The sequence below is a fragment of the Vigna unguiculata genome, chromosome 11, assembly GCF_004118075.2.
Source record: "Vigna unguiculata cultivar IT97K-499-35 chromosome 11, ASM411807v1, whole genome shotgun sequence".
NCBI classification, from domain to species: domain Eukaryota; kingdom Viridiplantae; phylum Streptophyta; class Magnoliopsida; order Fabales; family Fabaceae; genus Vigna; species Vigna unguiculata.
The window spans coordinates 26919980-26937249 of NC_040289.1; the positions used below are offsets into that span (position 1 = coordinate 26919980).

Genomic DNA, 17270 nt, shown 5'->3' on the forward strand with positions numbered 1-17270 from the left:
ATGATTTTGGCATATGATAAAGTGCTTGGAATGGCAATTTAGGTTAGGGACCGTGGTATAGGGTAAGGTTTTAATATAAATTGAAACGGCGCAAGTCCAAAAAGCGAAACGCGTAAGAAGTCAGGATTCTGTTTTTAATAGGTATTGATTTTGTTATTAACCAACCACTTTTCTTTAAAAGGAAATTTCAGTATGAAAAGTTGTGCAGTAAATTGGTACGAATATTATAGAAAGATGGATTACTTGATTTTGGAGATCAACAACGATTGAGCAAACTGGAAGTTCCGAAAGCCTTGTGTTGGTACTAATAATGGTATAATAATAACAAGTGATGCAATGTAATAGAGTTAAACGTATAGAAATATTTTAATTGGCAAACACATGTGTTGGAGATAGCAATTACCAATGTTTGAGTTGGGGTCGGATTAAACTATGAATAGGTACGGGTTTTGTTTTAAGGGGGGTGAAATAAATTGTAAAGTGGTGCAGGCAATAGCAACCGCGTTAGTGGGGTCTGGCATGAATTCTGCTTGACGGTGAAGGTGGATCCGCTAGGCGGTTATAATGGAATTTGTGGGTTCATTGACGGGAGGCGCCTAGTGGTGTGAATTATTCCGCCAGGCGATCTGGGAGCTGGCAGCGCTTGGCGGCACGTGTCCCCCGCCAGGCGATCTATACTACTGCAGCTTTGAGTTTTCCTTGTGAATTTGTGATCTACAGTGTGTCTAGTGATGCTTTAAAGGTGAGAATTGCTGGAGTTCCTTGAGTTGTGGCTCGGAACATATCCCTTGAGTTGTGGCTCGGGATAAGGGTTAAGCACGTGGTATTCCTTGAGTTGTGGCTCGGAATAGCATCTCTTGAGTTGTAGCTCGGGATGGCGGATGAACACGAGGAACCCTGGAGTTGTGGCTCGGGTTGGCGAGTGTTGCCGGTATGAGTGTGCTGGTTGTGGCCAGTACGGATGGGTCCGGACAGATTGCCCTCCTCAATTGGCTGACGAGTTTGGTAGTCTTGGGACGATACGGGCTTTGTTCGTATATGGGAACTCTACCTGGCGTTGCGGTGTATGATCCGTAGCATGTTTTCCCGCACGTGCTCTATCGGTTGTGGCCGATAGGTATGGCAGCAAGTCACCTTGAAGAAATCATCAGACGAGGTAGAACACGAATAAACGTATTGGGAATCGGATTGTGGAAATAAAATAAAAAAAAAATATAGGGCAATATGGAAAGTTAAGTTAAGTGTTGTGATGTGTATGCATGTTGATATATATATATACATATATATATATATATATATATATATATATATATATATATATATATATATATATATATATATATATATATATATATATGTTTATGGTTTTGTATATGTGATTTTATCTGTTAAGCTCACCCTATCTGCGTGTGTGTGGCGATGATCGTGTACGCGGTACACGGGAGCAGATGTTGGTGATGCAGGTGACTCTGGTGCAGCTTAGCCGCGGAGAGGGGATTGTCTTGGGAAACTTTTATATTTATTTACTTGTTTTTGAAAACATATGTAAACCCTGACGGGTGACTTGATATATTGTGGATTTTGGTTTTGTAAGGAACGTTGTACATTTTATTCGCCCATTTAATAAAGTTTAAATTTTCCCGTGTCTTGGGTAAATGAGGTATTATTAAACGCAAGATTTTATTTATTTTATTTATTTCATTTATTTAATTATATATCAGTAATATCCTGGCGGGATGTTACATTTGGTATCAGAGCAATGGTTTTCAAAATGATTTTGGGGTCTATGGGGAGTGAGCATGCCGTGTTACGTTGCGTGACTAATTTTTCTGTGTTATTAGTTTATTTTTGGATATGAAATCCTAATATGGGCTGTGTGTGTGTGAACCAGCTATAATATGTGGCGTGCACGAGCTATGGCTAACAGGAGGAGGAGGAACACCGCTGGAGCTGATGACATAGCTCAGGCGATCCATCGTATGGTGGACGCGATGCAGCCCATAGCGGCGCCACCCAGAGCTGTAGTGGCACCTACTCGGCCAGTAGCCATGGAGGATTTCATGAAACATCGACCGGCCAAGTTCTCTGGCAAGGCCACTCCTGACGAGGCAGATGCTTGGATGCGGGAGTGTGAGAAGATCTGTAGAGTGCTGGGATGCACAGATGAGCAGAGGTTGCTGTTCGTCACGTTTCTTCTGGTGGCAGACGCAGAGTATTGGTGGCAGGGGATGCAGCAGTTGATGCAGACCCGTGGGGAGCAGGTGACGTGGGCTGCCTTCAGGACGAGGTTCCTGGAGAAATACTTTCCCGACAGTGCGAGGCATGAACGGGAGGCAGAGTTCCTTACTCTTCAGCAAGGGACTATGACTGTGGCGGCATATATAGAGAGGTTTGAATACCTGGCTCGTTTCTACACTCCAGATGTTACTGAGGAGTGGAGGTGTAGGAGGTTCGAGGACGGATTGAAACATGAGATACGCCGCTTCATTGTGCCGCTCCGGATTAGAGAGTTTCCAGTTTTGGTCGAGCAGGCCAAAACCGTGGAGCAGTTGGAGACTGGATCGAGTAGTGGGGGGAAACAGCAGAGGACCACCTCAGATGCTAGACCTCAGAGGAAACCTTACAGCAGACCGTCGACTACCGGAGGAAGATTGCGGTGTTTTAACTGTGGCGGGGAACACTTGAGGAGGGATTGTACTAAACCTGCTAGCAGTACCGGTGGAGGCAGTAGTACTGGTAGGTGCTACGCATGCCAGCAGATAGGGCACTTTGCACGTCAGTGTCCTAACAGAAGACAAGCTGGTGGTGCGCCAGCTACGAGGCCAGTAGGAGATCGGCCCAGAGCACCGGGGCGTGTGTTCGCCTTGACGACCACAGAGGCGAAACAGTCAGGTAATCTGTTGCAGTTTCTATGTTTGTTGTGTGACCACGAGGTGGTTGTGTTGTTCGACTCAGGAGCCATTCATTCGTTTGTGTCTAATGAATGTGTGAGGAGGCTCGGGCTTACGATGCGAGAGCTGGGGTGCGAGCTATTAGTTGCGACGCCAGCATCTGGAGAGGTATCCACCACTTCTATGTGCGTGGGGTGCCCTATGGAGGTGGCAGGCCGCAGGTTCAGGTTGAACCTCATTTGTTTGCTGATGGAGGGTCTAGACGTGATTCTGGACATGGATTGGTTGTCGAGTAATCATGTCGTCATTGACTGCGGACAGCGTCAGATAGTGTTTCCTGAGACAGTGGGGCTAGAACTTATCTCGTCTAACTAGGCGGTGAGGGAGATTGAGGCTGGAGCTACATGTTACATGATTGTGGCTCAGGCAGAGAAGATGAGCACGACCGAGAAGATCAGCAGGATTCCGGTAGTAGATGAATATGCAGATGTATTTCCGGATGAGATTCCAGAACTACCGCCTAGCAGGGATGTAGATTTCTCCATTGATCTCATCCCTGGCGCTGGGCCAGTTTCTATGGCACCGTACAGAATGGCGCCTGCTGAGTTGGCTGAACTAAAGAAATAGATTGAGGATCTGCTTGAGAAGAAGTTCATCCGACCGAGTGCATCACCGTGGGGAGCACCAGTTCTGTTAGTGAAAAAGAAAGATGGTAGCTCCCGGTTGTGTGTTGATTATCAGCAGCTGAATAAGCTAACGATAAAGAATAAGTACCCGTTGCCGAGGATTGATGATCTGTTGGATCAGTTGAGGGGAGCTGCGGTGTTCTCAAAAATAGACCTGAGATCGGGGTATCATCAGATCCTTGTCAGGCCAGAGGATGTCCAGAAGACAGCTTTTCAATCACGGTATGGTCACTACGAGTATGTAGTGATGCCATTTGGGGTAACCAATGCGCCGACTATATTCATGGATTACATGAATAGGATTTTCAGGCCGTATCTGGATCAGTTTGTAGTAGTGTTTATTGATGATATACTGATCTACTCCGAGAGCAGAGAAGAACACGCAGAACATCTGAGAGTAGTATTGGGGATTCTCAGAGGGCACCAGCTATATGGGAAATTGTCGAAATGTGAATTCTGGTTGGAAGAGGTACAATTCCTGGGCCATGTGATCTCAGCCCAAGGAATAGCCGTTGATCCGGCAAAGATAGAGACTGTGGTGAAGTGGGAGAGGCCTCAAACAGTTTCAGAGGTGCGGAGTTTTCTGGGTTTGGCAGGGTATTACCGACGGTTTGTGGAGGGTTTTTCCAAGATGGTGAGTCCTCTTACACAGCTTACGAGAAAGGACCAGCCTTTCTCGTGGACGGACGAGTGTGAAGCTTGCTTCGAGGATATGAAGAGGAGACTGACCACCGCACCGATATTGGCAATCCCTGACACGAATAAAACATTTGAGGTGTACTGTGATGCCTCGTATCAGGGGTTAGGCTGTGTGTTGATGCAGGATAAACGGCCTGTAGCTTATGCATCGAGACAGTTGAAGGTGCATGAGAAGAATTACCCGACACACGACTTGGAGTTAGCGGCAGTCGTGTTTGCCCTCAAAACATGGAGACATTACCTGTACGGAGCGCAGTTCCAGGTATTCAGCGATCATAAAAGCTTGAAATACTTGTTTGATCAGAAAGAGCTGAATATGAGACAGAGGCGTTGGATGGAGTACTTAAAGGACTACGATTTTGAGCTATTGTACCATCCTGGTAAAGCTAATGTCGTAGCGGATGCCTTGAGTAGGAAGAGAATTCATGTATCGGCTATGATGATTAGGGAGTTGGAGCTGATAGAACAGTTGAGGGACATGAATTTGGGGTTGGATATGGAGCCTGGACAGATACGATGTAGCATGTTGAGGATCACGAATGAGTTCCTAGATGAGCTCCGGGTGGAACAGGGGAAGGATCAAGAACTGCAGACGATAATTGGTGAGTTGGACACTGAGAAGAGGAAGGATTTCCGAATGGGCAGAGACGGGATACTACGGTTCAGGGAGAGGGTGTGTGTTCCAAACAGCAGGGTTTTGAGGAAGATGCTCCTAGATGAAGGGCATAAGAGTCGTCTTAGCATACATCCGGGTATGACTAAGATGTACAAAGATTTGAAAGCCTCTTTCTGGTGGACGGGTATGAAGACGGATGTGGCTGATTATGTCGCTTCTTGCTTGGTATGTCAGAAAGCGAAGATAGAACACCAGCGACCGGGTGGCATGTTAGAACCTCTGGACATTCCACAGTGGAAATGGGATAGCATTTCCATGGATTTCATCACTCACCTGCCGAGATCAGTGAGAGGACACGATTCAATCTGGGTGATAATAGACAGGTTGACGAAGTGTGCCCATTTTCTGCCGATTAACCAGAAGATGAATATGGATAGGCTGGCGGACTTGTATGTGCGAGAGGTGGTCAGGTTACATGGAGTGCCAGCGAGTATCGTGTCAGATAGAGACCCGAGGTTCACATCGAGGTTCTGGCAGTCATTGCAGAACGCTTTGGGTACTCAGCTCAGGATGAGCTCTGCCTATCATCCTCAGACAGATGGACAGTCTGAGCGGACCATACAGTCGTTGGAGGACCTGTTGAGAACCTGCGTTTTAGACCATCTGGGTACATGGAGTGATGTGTTGCCATTGGTAGAATTCACGTATAATAACAGTTATCATACCAGTATTGGAATGGCTCCCTACGAGGCCCTGTATGGTAGGAGATGTAGGACGCCATTGTGTTGGCAACAGGATGGGGAGGCAGTGGTTCTTGGGCCAGAGTTCTTACAGCAGACCACCGAGAAGGTGAGGGTGATTCAGGATCGGATGCGCGCGACTCAGAGCAGGCAGAAGTCGTACGCGGACAAGAGGAGGAGGCCGCTTGAGTTTGAGGCAGGGGACCACGTATTTCTCAGAGTCACTCCTACTGTAGGAATTGGCAGGGCACTTAAATCGAGGAAGCTGACGCCTCGATTCATCGGACCATATCAGATCATGAGGAGGATCGGTCCTGCAGCGTACGAGATGGCATTGCCACCACACTTGGGAAACTTGCATAATGTTTTCCATGTGTCACAGTTGAGAAAATATATAGCCGATCCTACACACATTCTGGAGGACGATGATGTGCAGATACGAGAGGACTTGACTATTGGAGTCGGACCAGTGAGAATCTTGGATTCTCAAACGAAACAGCTCAGAGGGAAGGAAATCAAAACCGTGAAAGTCCTATGGGATGAGGCAACTCAAGAAATGACATGGGAGATGGACGATGTCATGAGGCGGTCCTATCCTCATCTCTTCACTGGTAAGTTCTCTTTTTCGAGGACGAAAAATTTAAAAAGGGGGGAGTATTGTAAGACCCGTAGAATTTAATTAATTAAATAAATAATTAATTAATAAATACGGGAGGGGTAATAATTATGACATTAAATTATGATTGGTATGACATGGAAAAGTGCTAGCTCATATGGTTGAGAGCACTTTGATTGTGCGAGAGGACTTGGGTTCGAGTCCTATGTATGCTAACTTTTGATGTTATGGTTTTATTAATTAAATCTATGAAAACAGGTTCTTCTATATTATGATAATTGAATTGTGATATCTAGCATGAAATATGAATTGGCATGATGGTTTGATATTGATTTGGCAATTGCATGGTTATGGGTTCAAGCCTTGGAGAGCTCACATTAATTTATATTTTTAGTATTTTGGATTTGACTTGAATATGAAAGGGTTGGGAAGAAACCCTAGTGGTAAGGCAGCCGAGAGGTGGCTGGAAAGGAGCCTTAATGGGTTGGTAAATCTATAACAATAAAGGGGATTCCCCTTTTTGTGTCCACTCTTCAAAATACCGATTTTACCCCTTTAAATATAATAATTTATTAAATTTTTAAAAATTGACCGTTACTTTTACAAACTTTTTATAAAATCAGATGTTTCTATTTATTCTCTTTTTCTTTATTTATCAATCTATCTATCTATAACAATAAAGGGAATTCCCCTTTTTGTGTCCACTCTTCAAAATACCGATTTTACCCCTTTAAATATAATAATTTATTAAATTTTTAAAAATTGACCGTTATTTTTACAAACTTTTTATAAAATCAGATGTTTCTATTTATTCTCTTTTTCTTTATTTATCAATGGTTATTCTTTTATTTGTTCTGATATATTTTAATTTATTTTTAATAAATATAATTTTAATATATATATATATATATATATATATATATATATATATTAACTTAATAACATTATAATATTATCACCTATTAATATAATATCACGCATATTTAAAAAATGTATACACACAGGCGTGATAACGCCTGTGTTACGCTAGTGATAATAAACTCCATTCAATAAGAAATTTTCGTTTTAAAACATTAGCATAGTTTTAGGGCACCTTTAAAAGGATATAGTGAGGTAGAGAGAAGGGTTTTGCCAATCTGAAATTTGACTACAGAGAGAGAGCAAAGATTCTGGAATTGGTGAGGTTTGGGAGAGATTGAGAGGCTGAAAAGAGAGGAACCAAGGAGGGCTAGCGTGCGAAGGGGAACTATCCAAAGTTCAAGGGTTGAAGCTTAAAAGGATCCAGGTTAGGGGAGTTGTAACCGTTGATTTTCTTTTCTTTTGTACAAAGCGATGCAAGGCTCTCGTTTGTTTTTCTGTTACTGTTTTATGTACGTATCACAGGTCTATGAATAAGGTTGTCTTGTTCTGGTTTTTCTGATTCGAACCATCTGTGATATGTATGCACTATTATTTCTTCATTTTTCTTTGCTTGCTGTACATGAGATATACTTAGGAGAATATCTATGTGAACACCTTTTGGGAATGAGGGTAGCCTCGTTCGCGATGATTGAGATGTAGGAAATCTGCATCGGTGAGGTTAACGTAATCATAGTACAATGATAGGTTCTTCTGTTGGAGATAACTCGGGTTGAGGGCGCATAGTTTTCCCTTCGTATGCCGAGTCACGAATTATGAGTTTCGCCAGGCTTGATTGTTACTTGCAACCGATTTGAGGGACGACCATAAGTTCGTTCCTCCTTTCTTCATTTCATTTCTCTGCAACCATGCGTTTATTTTTATTAAAGCCAAGGCCATATGAACCAAATCTTCTTTGTGTACTGGTGGGACCGAGACCCAATTGCAAGGACCCACGTGAATCAAGTAGTTCGTTCACTTTTCCCTAAGATTATTATAGCTTGGTGTATGTTGGAGGAATCACTGCATGCATATAACTATTTCATTTACGGTTGTGGTGAAAACATAAAATGGACCAAATGTTAAGTGAGTTCTGGATGGAATTTTAAGAGGGAGGATATTGGATTGGAAACAAAAAAATTCACACGTGAACAAGGCTGGAATCTATATATAGATAGATATAGAATATTATATTATGTATTGAATGGCAGGGTATATATTTACATATAATTAGTATGAAATTATCATATTATGTTACGAGAAAAGATTTATTAGGTGTCAATTGTATAAAATCTTTTATATATATATATATATATATATATATATATATATATAAAAAGTAAGAAAAGGAATGATTTTGGCATATGATAAAGTGCTTGGAATGGCAATTTAGGTTAGGGACCGTGGTATAGGGTAAGGTTTTAATATAAATTGAAACGGCGCAAGTCCAAAAAGCGAAACGCGTAAGAAGTCAGGATTCTGTTTTTAATATGTATTGATTTTGTTATTAACCAACCACTTTTCTTTAAAAGGAAATTTCAGTATGAAAAGTTGTGCAGTAAATTGGTACGAATATTATAGAAAGATGGATTACTTGATTTTGGAGATCAACAACGATTGAGCAAACTGGAAGTTCCGAAAGCCTTGTGTTGGTACTAATAATGGTATAATAATAACAAGTGATGCAATGTAATAGAGTTAAACGTATAGAAATATTTTAATTGTCAAACACATGTGTTGGAGATAGCAATTACCAATGTTTGAGTTGGGGTCGGATTAAACTATGAATAGGTACGGGTTTTGTTTTAAGGGGGATGAAATAAATTGTAAAGTGGTGCAGGCAATAGCAACCGCGTTAGTGGGGTCTGGCATGAATTCTGCTTGACGGTGAAGGTGGATCCGCTAGGCGGTTACAATGGAATTTGTGGGTTCATTGACGGGAGGCGCCTAGTGGTGTGAATTATTCCGCCAGGCGATCTGGGAGCTGGCAGCGCTTGGCGGCACGTGTCCCCCGCCAGGCGATCTATACTGCTGCAGCTTTGAGTTTTCCTTGTGAATTTGTGATCTACAGTGTGTCTAGTGATGCTTTAAAGGTGAGAATTGCTGGAGTTCCTTGAGTTGTGGCTCGGAACATATCCCTTGAGTTGTGGCTCGGGATAAGGGTTAAGCACGTGGTATTCCTTGAGTTGTGGCTCGGAATAGCATCTCTTGAGTTGTAGCTCGGGATGGCGGATGAACACGAGGAACCCTGGAGTTGTGGCTCGGGTTGGCGAGTGTTGCCGGTATGAGTGTGCTGGTTGTGGCCAGTACGGATGGGTCCGGACAGATTGCCCTCCTCAGTTGTTGGCTGACGAGTTTGGTAGTCTTGGGACGATACGGGCTTTGTTCGTATATGGGAACTCTACCTGGCGTTGCGGTGTATGATCCGTAGCATGTTTTCCCGCACGTGCTCTATCGGTTGTGGCCGATAGGTATGGCAGCAAGTCACCTTGAAGAAATCATCAGACGAGGTAGAACACGAATAAACGTATTGGGAATCGGATTGTGGAAATAAAATAAAAAAAAATATATATAAGGCAATATGGAAAGTTAAGTTAAGTGTTGTGATGTGTATGCATGTTGATATATATATATATACATATATATATATATATATATATATATATGTTTATGGTTTTGTATATGTGATTTTATCTGTTAAGCTCACCCTATCTGCGTGTGTGTGGCGATGATCGTGTACGCGGTACACGGGAGCAGATGTTGGTGATGCAGGTGACTCTGGTGCAGCTTAGCCGCGGAGAGGGGATTGTCTTGGGAAACTTTTATATTTATTTACTTGTTTTTGAAAACATATGTAAACCCTGACGGGTGACTTGATATATTGTGGATTTTGGTTTTGTAAGGAACGTTGTACATTTTATTCGCCCATTTAATAAAGTTTAAATTTTCCCGTGTCTTGGGAAAATGAGGTATTATTAAACGCAAGATTTTATTTATTTCATTTATTTAATTATATATCAGTAATATCCTGGCGGGATGTTACACTCTGGATATTCCACAGTGGAAATGGGACAGCATTTCCATGGACTTCGTCACACACTTACCGAGGTCGGTGAGAGGGCATGACTCAATCTGGGTAATAGTAGACAAATTGACGAAGTGTGCTCATTTTCTACCGATTAATCAGAAGATGACCATGGATAGACTGACAGATTTGTATGTCAGAGAGATTGTCAGATTACATGGGGTACCGGCGAGCATTCTGTTGGATAGAGACCCAAGGTTTACATCGAGGTTTTGGCAGTCATTACAGAACGCCTTGGGCACTCAGTTGAGAATGAGCTCCGCCTACCATCCTCAGACTGATGGGTAGTCTGAGCGGACTATACAGTCGTTGGAGGACCTTTTAAGGACATGTGTGTTACACCATTTGGGTACATGGAGTGATGTGTTGCCGCTGGTGGAATTTACTTATAATAATAGTTATCACTCCAGTATTGGAATGACGCCCTACGAGGCCCTGTATGGTAGGAGATGCAGGACATCATTTGTGTTGATAGCAGGATGGTGAGTTAGTGGTTCTTGGGAAAGAGTTCTTACAACAGACCACAGAGAAGGTGAGAGTGATTCAGGATCGGATGCGCGCAACTCAGAGTAGGCAGAAATCTTATGCAAACAAGAGGAGGAGGCCGCTTAAGTTTGAGGCAGGTGATCACGTGTTTCTTCGAGTGACTCCTACAGTAGGCATTGGAAGAACACTTAAATCGAGGAAGTTGACTCCATGATTCATCAGGCCATATCAGATCACGAGGAGAATTGGTCCTGCAACATATGAGATCGCATTGCCACCACACTTGGCAAACTTACATAATGTTTTCCATGTGTCGCAGCTGAGGAAATACATAGCGGATCCTACACATGTTCTGGAGGAGGATGATGTGCAGGTGCGGGAGGACTTGACAGTGGGAGTCGGACCAGTGAGAATCATGGATTCTCAAGTAAAACAGCTCAGAGGGAAGGAGATCAGAACGGTGAAGGTTCTCTGGGATGAGGCAACCCAGGAAATGACATGGGAGATGAAAAATGTCATGAGGAGGTCTTATCCTCATCTTTTCACTGGTAAGTTCTCTTTTTCGAGGACGAAAAATTTTAAAGGTGTGGGTAATGTAAGACCCGTGGAATTTAATTAATTAAATAAATAAATAATTAATAAATGTGGGTGGGAAAATCATTTATGGCATTAAATTATGGTTGGTATGATGTGAAAGAGTACTAGCTCAAATGGTTGAGAGTACTTTGGTTGTATGAGAGGACTTGGGTTTGAGTCCTATGTGTGTCCATTCTGTGTTAATTACTTATTATTGTTTCAATATTATGATTTGATCATGTTTCTTATAATATAATGCTTGAATTGCATTAGTTAGCATGAAACTTAAATTGGCTTGATGGTTTGGCATTATCTTGGCATATGCATGGTTGTGGTCTCAAACATTGTTGAGAACCCCAATTAAACTTTGTTTTACTATATTTTTAGTTTTGGCTTGAATTTTGAAAGGTTGAAGGGAACCCTAGCAGACATGGCAGCCAAGAGGGGCTGGAAAATAGTCCTTAATGAGTCATTGAATGTAATTTATATTAGACTTAAGTCATTTTCGTTTTGGGATGAATTAATTCCAATTAAGGAGCAATTGAGAAGGGAGAAAAGAGAGTGAGAGAAGGGTTTGGAAAATTATCATTAGTCTGTGATTTTAAGAGTGAGAATTCAGAGAGGATCTGTGGTGTGTACGTGAATAGAAGGCATAATTGGAAGGGAATCCAAAGGAGGATCATAGGTGATCAAGAAGGAATTCATAACAACTCCAATTTAAGCTAAGGAAAACCAGGTTAGGGGAGCTGGACTCCAATTTTCTTATTCGTAATAATAATTATATGAGTAGTATGATAATTGGATGTATGCTTTCTGTTTAATTTTGCGTTTGTTTTTGATTTCTAGGAATTTTCCAGAAACCGCCTGGTGGGCTACATATAGCCGCCAGGTGGCTCATGCCAAAATTGAGTGTTCTTGGGTTCTCCCGAGGGACCGCCTGGCGGTGAAGCCCTGTACCGCCAGGCGACACAAACTTATAACAATTTCTGGGTTTCTCTGATGAATTGCCTGGCGGGGATGAATTTCTGCCAGGCGACGAAAGTCTGTTTGGCTTGATTTTGTGATTAGGTGCATTCTGGAAGGATTCTAATCGGGGAAGAATCAAGGTTTAGGGCTTACGAGATGATTAATGGGTTATTTTATTGAATTTCAGTATATACGTTGATTACAATTGATGGAACAGTGATAGGGCTGGAAAGTGTAGAGATATCTGCTACTAGACTAATCGGTGCGGAAATTTTTAAAGAGGAATGGTAAGAGTTGAGTGGGGTTTACACTTAGGGATGTATATGAGTGATTTAGGGTGTGAACTAGGAGAAATTGGACAGAACGAAGGTTTAATTGTGATATTTAGGGGCTGTTACAGGGAGGAAGAATTCTGGAAAATCCAGAACTGATACGCATCGCCTGGCGGCATGAGGTTTACCACCAGGCGCTATTGCAGAGATTTCGTTTTCTTTGTGGCGATGCTGAATTATTTAGGATCTGTGATTTTGGAAATGTGGGAATGTTTTATTGTATGTAAGTGTAGAGTAAATGTAGGATAGCAAGCTTAGTAAACGACATATGCAAGTGAATGGTAAGAATCTAGTACTAGGAGCTTGTTAATGAGATATAGAATAATGCAGAAGTTGTTATAAGTGTTCACTAAGTGGGCTGTTATTGAGGGAGACATGTAAAGTTAGAGTTAAATGAGAACTAGCAAAGAAAGATGGTAGTAAATTCAGATGTGATGGTGCTTTTGGACTAAAAAGGGATGGACAGTATGAATATGACACTTTAGGGTGTGCTGACTTAGCCTATAGTTTATAATTAAGTGATGGTAAGGAAAAAGGGAAGTAAGGATCGTAAATTAAGATGGTGAGACCCAATTCGGTAGGCTAAGTCGAGGGAAGGAGTTTGGAAAAAGACATCGAGGCGCTAAGACATTTTTAATCAGAACCAGGCAGTTCTGGTATAGCGCCTAGCGGTAGGAACGGTTCCGCCAGGCGATACCGAGGGCATTATAGAATAATAGAGAGAGTGGTGCCTGGCGGTCGAGTCTGTGGCGCTAGGCCATAGATGGCCAATAGTGGATCACTGGTACGTGGGCGCCTGGCGGTGAGGGCAGTTCTGCTAGGCAGTACCTGCAGCGAGAAGGGTTTTGAGGCGTTGGGCGCCTGGCGGTACGCGACACCTGCCAGGCGGTCTGGGAGCTGGCAGCGCCTGGCGCCACATGTCCCCCGCCAGGCGATTTATACTACTGCAACTTGGAATTTTGATTTTGTATGTGTGGGCTACAAGGCTTCTAGTGGTGCTTTAAAGGTGGGATTGTTGGTGTTCCTTGAGTTGTGGCTCGGAACGTATCCCTTGAGTTGTGGCTCGGGATAGGGGTTAAGCACGTGGTATTCCTTGAGTTGTGGCTCGGAATAGCATCTCTTGAGTTGTGGCTCGGGATGGCGGATGAACACGAGGAACCCTTGAGTTGTGGCTCAGGTTGGCGAGTGTTGCCGATATAAGTGTGTTGGTTGTGGCCAGTACGGATGGGTCCAGATAGATTGCCCTCCTCAGTTGTTGGCTGACGAGTTTTGTAGTCTTGGGACGATGCGAACTATCTTCGTATATGGGAACTTAGGGATGTCAACGGGGCGGGTAGGGTACGGGTAGTAGCTCCCTCATACCCTACCCGCTGGATAAATATTCGCCCCGTACCCATACCCATATCCGTCGGGTATCCATTATGCAGGTACCCGTCTATTTTTTTTATATCCATGGGTATCCACGGGTACCCGCAGGTATTTACAAAATTATTTAAAAAATAAATATTTAATCATAAATTTAAATAAAATAAAATACATCACTGTCATAAATTTTAAATAAAGTTCAAACAAACTCAAGTCCATACAAGTCAAAATAATTATAAAAATAAATATAAAATGATGGTTCAACACAATGGAAATTCTTTAATTTTTGATCAACAAGTCCACTTTCTCCGATTGATTCCTGAAAAATAATCAAATAATAAACCCCAAATGCCACGTGTCAATTATTCTTATTTTGATTCCATCATTTGACAACAAGCATACCATAAACGTCATTGTCTATATAGGGTTTGATGTATATGCCCAATTTCAAAGAAGGGAAAGAGAAGAATGTCAAGGGATGTACTTGGAAGAAGACAACGTACCAATATTTGAAGCCGAAAGAATGGAGACAAAAAAAGATAAAATGTGCAGCTTAGAAAATATTAGATCAGAATGTTTTTTACTAATATATATATATATATATATATATATATATATATAAGGATATTTGTGTGAATTAAAGTTTAGCGGGTACGGGTATCCACGGGTACGGATACTATGATACCCGTACCCGCCCCGTTAACATGCGGGTATGAAAAATACCCGTACCCGCGGGTAGCGAGTATCCATTTTTAATATCCATTTCCTATTCATTGCGGGTTTTATCCGCGAATATCCGCGGGTACGGATATTTTTGACATCCCTATGGGAACTCTACCTGGCGTTACAGTGTATGATCCGTAGCATTGTTTTTCGCACGTGCTCTATCGGTTGTGACCGATAGGTGTGGCAGCAAGTCACCTTGAAGTAATCACTATGAGAAGTGGAACACGAAAGTATGGTGTGATCATAATATCTGGTATTTTAAGGATGTTTGGACATGAGTGAATATAAATGTGCTTTATATGATGTATTGATTTTATATGTATTATTTGTTAAGCTCACCCTATCTGCTTGTGATTGGCAATGATCGTGTATGCGGTACACGGGAGCAAATGTTGTTGATGCAGGTGGCTCAGGTGAAGTTTAGTCGCAGAGAGGGGATAGATTCGGGGAAATCTTATGTTTTATTTTTCTTTAGTTTTGAGATCAGTTGTAAACCCTGATGGGTGCTATTATAACATTTGATTTTGGTTTTGGTGACTGATGGTCATGAACATTGTTTACTTATTTAACAAATTTTAAATTTTCCCGCATGTTGGGAAAATGGGGTATTATTAAATGTCGTGTTATTAATCTACTTCTTTATTTTATAAAAAATCAGTAATATCCTGATGGGATATTACAATCAACATCATTTGCTCACGTATACCGCATATACGATCATCGCCAAACACAATCAGATAGGGTGAGCTTAATAGATAAAACATATAAAAATTGTATACACATATATAATCACATTTATATAAGCAACACAATTATCCCAATGAATCTCATTCTTTTATCTCATAACATTGGTCGCCACCAGGTTATTCATGTTCTACATCTTCTGTGATTACTTCTAGAGGACTTGCTGCCATACCTATCGGCCACAACCGATAAAGAACGTGCAGAAAACCATGTTACAGATCATACACTGTAACGTCAGATGGAGTTCCCAAATACGAACATAGTTCGCAACGTCCGAAGACTACCAAACTCGTCAGTCAACTACTAAGGAGGGCAATCTATCTAGACCCATCCATACTGGCCACAACCAGCACACTCACACCGGCAACACTCGCCAACCCGAGCCACAACTCAAGAGTTCCTCGTGTTCATCCACCATCCCGAGTCACAACTCAAGAGATGCTATTCCGAGCCACAACTCAAGGAATACCACATGCTTTAACCCCTATCTCGAGCCACAACTCAAGGGATACGTTCTGAGCCACAACTCAAGGAACACCAACAATCCCACTTTTGAAGCATCACAAAAAGCCTTGTTGATCACGCCTACAAAATCAACAACCCAAGGTTGTAGCAGCAAAATCGCCTGGCGGGGGACACATACCGCCAAGCGCTGCTACCTTCCAGATCGCCTGGCGGGTGACGCATACCGCTAGGCGCCAAGCGCCCTGTTACTTGTTGTTTCACCGTCACCGCCTAACGCATCATCCGTTATCGCCAAGGCGCCACATCCTCTGATGCTCACTGGAACTACAGTTATCGCCTGACGGTCTAAACCCATCACCAGGCACTTTATCAGTACTTGCACAGTTCTGGTATCTGAGTATTTCTGCGCATATTTGACTCATCACTGTAGACCTCAATACTCACATTGCCTTCCACCAATCCAGTTGACACTAGTGCAAAATTTCCTTTTTACCTCGCCTTATATGCCTTTGTTGGCCAGGAACCGAAGCATATAATGGCACGGTGGCATTTTTGCAATTCCAGCCAAGTTTTATGCCTCGGTTCAGCTAACACCTAAAGCCAAAGAGAGCTATAGGCCTCGGTTCGCCCAAAACTGGTGCGAAAGAGAATTATATGCCTCGGTTCAACAAGACCCGAAGCCAAAAAGGGACTGCATTTTTGAAAAAGTGAACTAGTCGTTAGGTGTTTGGCCTCGGCCCAACAAGACCCGATGCCAAAAAGGGGCATATGGCTTCGGTTGTTAAAGGAACCAAAGCCATAGGGTTTATTTAGGGTTTCAATTTCGCGAACCCCCTTCTTCTTCTCCGCGCCTCTGCAACTCTTTCCTCTCTCTCTCTCTCAGCTGCTGCAAACCCAAATTTTTCTCCTCTGGTTCACGTGTGCAGGTGCTCTTTCTCTTCCTCCCTTTAATTTTAAAACCTTTTAAAAACACTATTTTTCCACAAACCCAAATCCCATATTCCCCTTTTCTTGTACACGAACGCCGAACTACTCGCGTTTTAGGGTTTTCTTGATGCAGAGGTGCGTTGTTGTGTTTTTATGCTTGTGTGTTGGCACGATGTTGTTGTTCGTGAAAGGCGAACTCGATGGAGCTGTTGGCCATGGTGGCTTCAATGGTGGATTGTGTTCGATGACACTGCGTTGAGGGTTGCTTGTGCAGAGGCAATCTAGTGGCTTGCTCACAATTCTGTTAGGTTCGCGTTGGAGGCGATGTGTGGCTCGCGGTTTACTTTGCTAGCGCGTCTTGTTTCTAACGAGTTGTACTCTAGTGCGGTTCATGGATTCAAAGCCAAGGGTGCAATGGTTGGTTGTAACAATTTGGTGGTTCCATGGTTGTAA

The 17270-nt window shown here is 42.6% G+C and overlaps 1 protein-coding gene across 1 annotated transcript; it reads left to right on the forward strand.

Moving 5' to 3' along the window:
- The first annotated feature begins 1916 nt into the window (after nt 1-1916).
- LOC114170304 lies at nt 1917-17270 on the forward strand. Its single transcript, XM_028055784.1, has 12 exons — nt 1917-3236; nt 3318-3461; nt 3597-4949; nt 5127-6243; nt 8986-9038; nt 9137-9238; nt 10207-10281; nt 10709-10885; nt 11036-11264; nt 12150-12245; nt 12446-12545; nt 17126-17270. Exons 1-12 carry the CDS (start codon nt 1917-1919, stop codon nt 17268-17270), a joined length of 4911 nt encoding a protein of 1636 aa, XP_027911585.1.

Coding starts and splice junctions, on each gene's coding strand:
- LOC114170304 (XM_028055784.1), top strand. CDS start 1,917: ATGGCTAACAGGAGGAGGAGGAACACCGCTGGAGCTGATGACATAGCT. Junction 4,950..5,126: donor TACTACGGTTCAGGGAGAGG/GTGTGTGTTCCA, acceptor TTGGTATGTCAG/AAAGCGAAGATAGAACACCA. Junction 10,886..11,035: donor TTCTTCGAGTGACTCCTACA/GTAGGCATTGGA, acceptor CATGTGTCGCAG/CTGAGGAAATACATAGCGGA.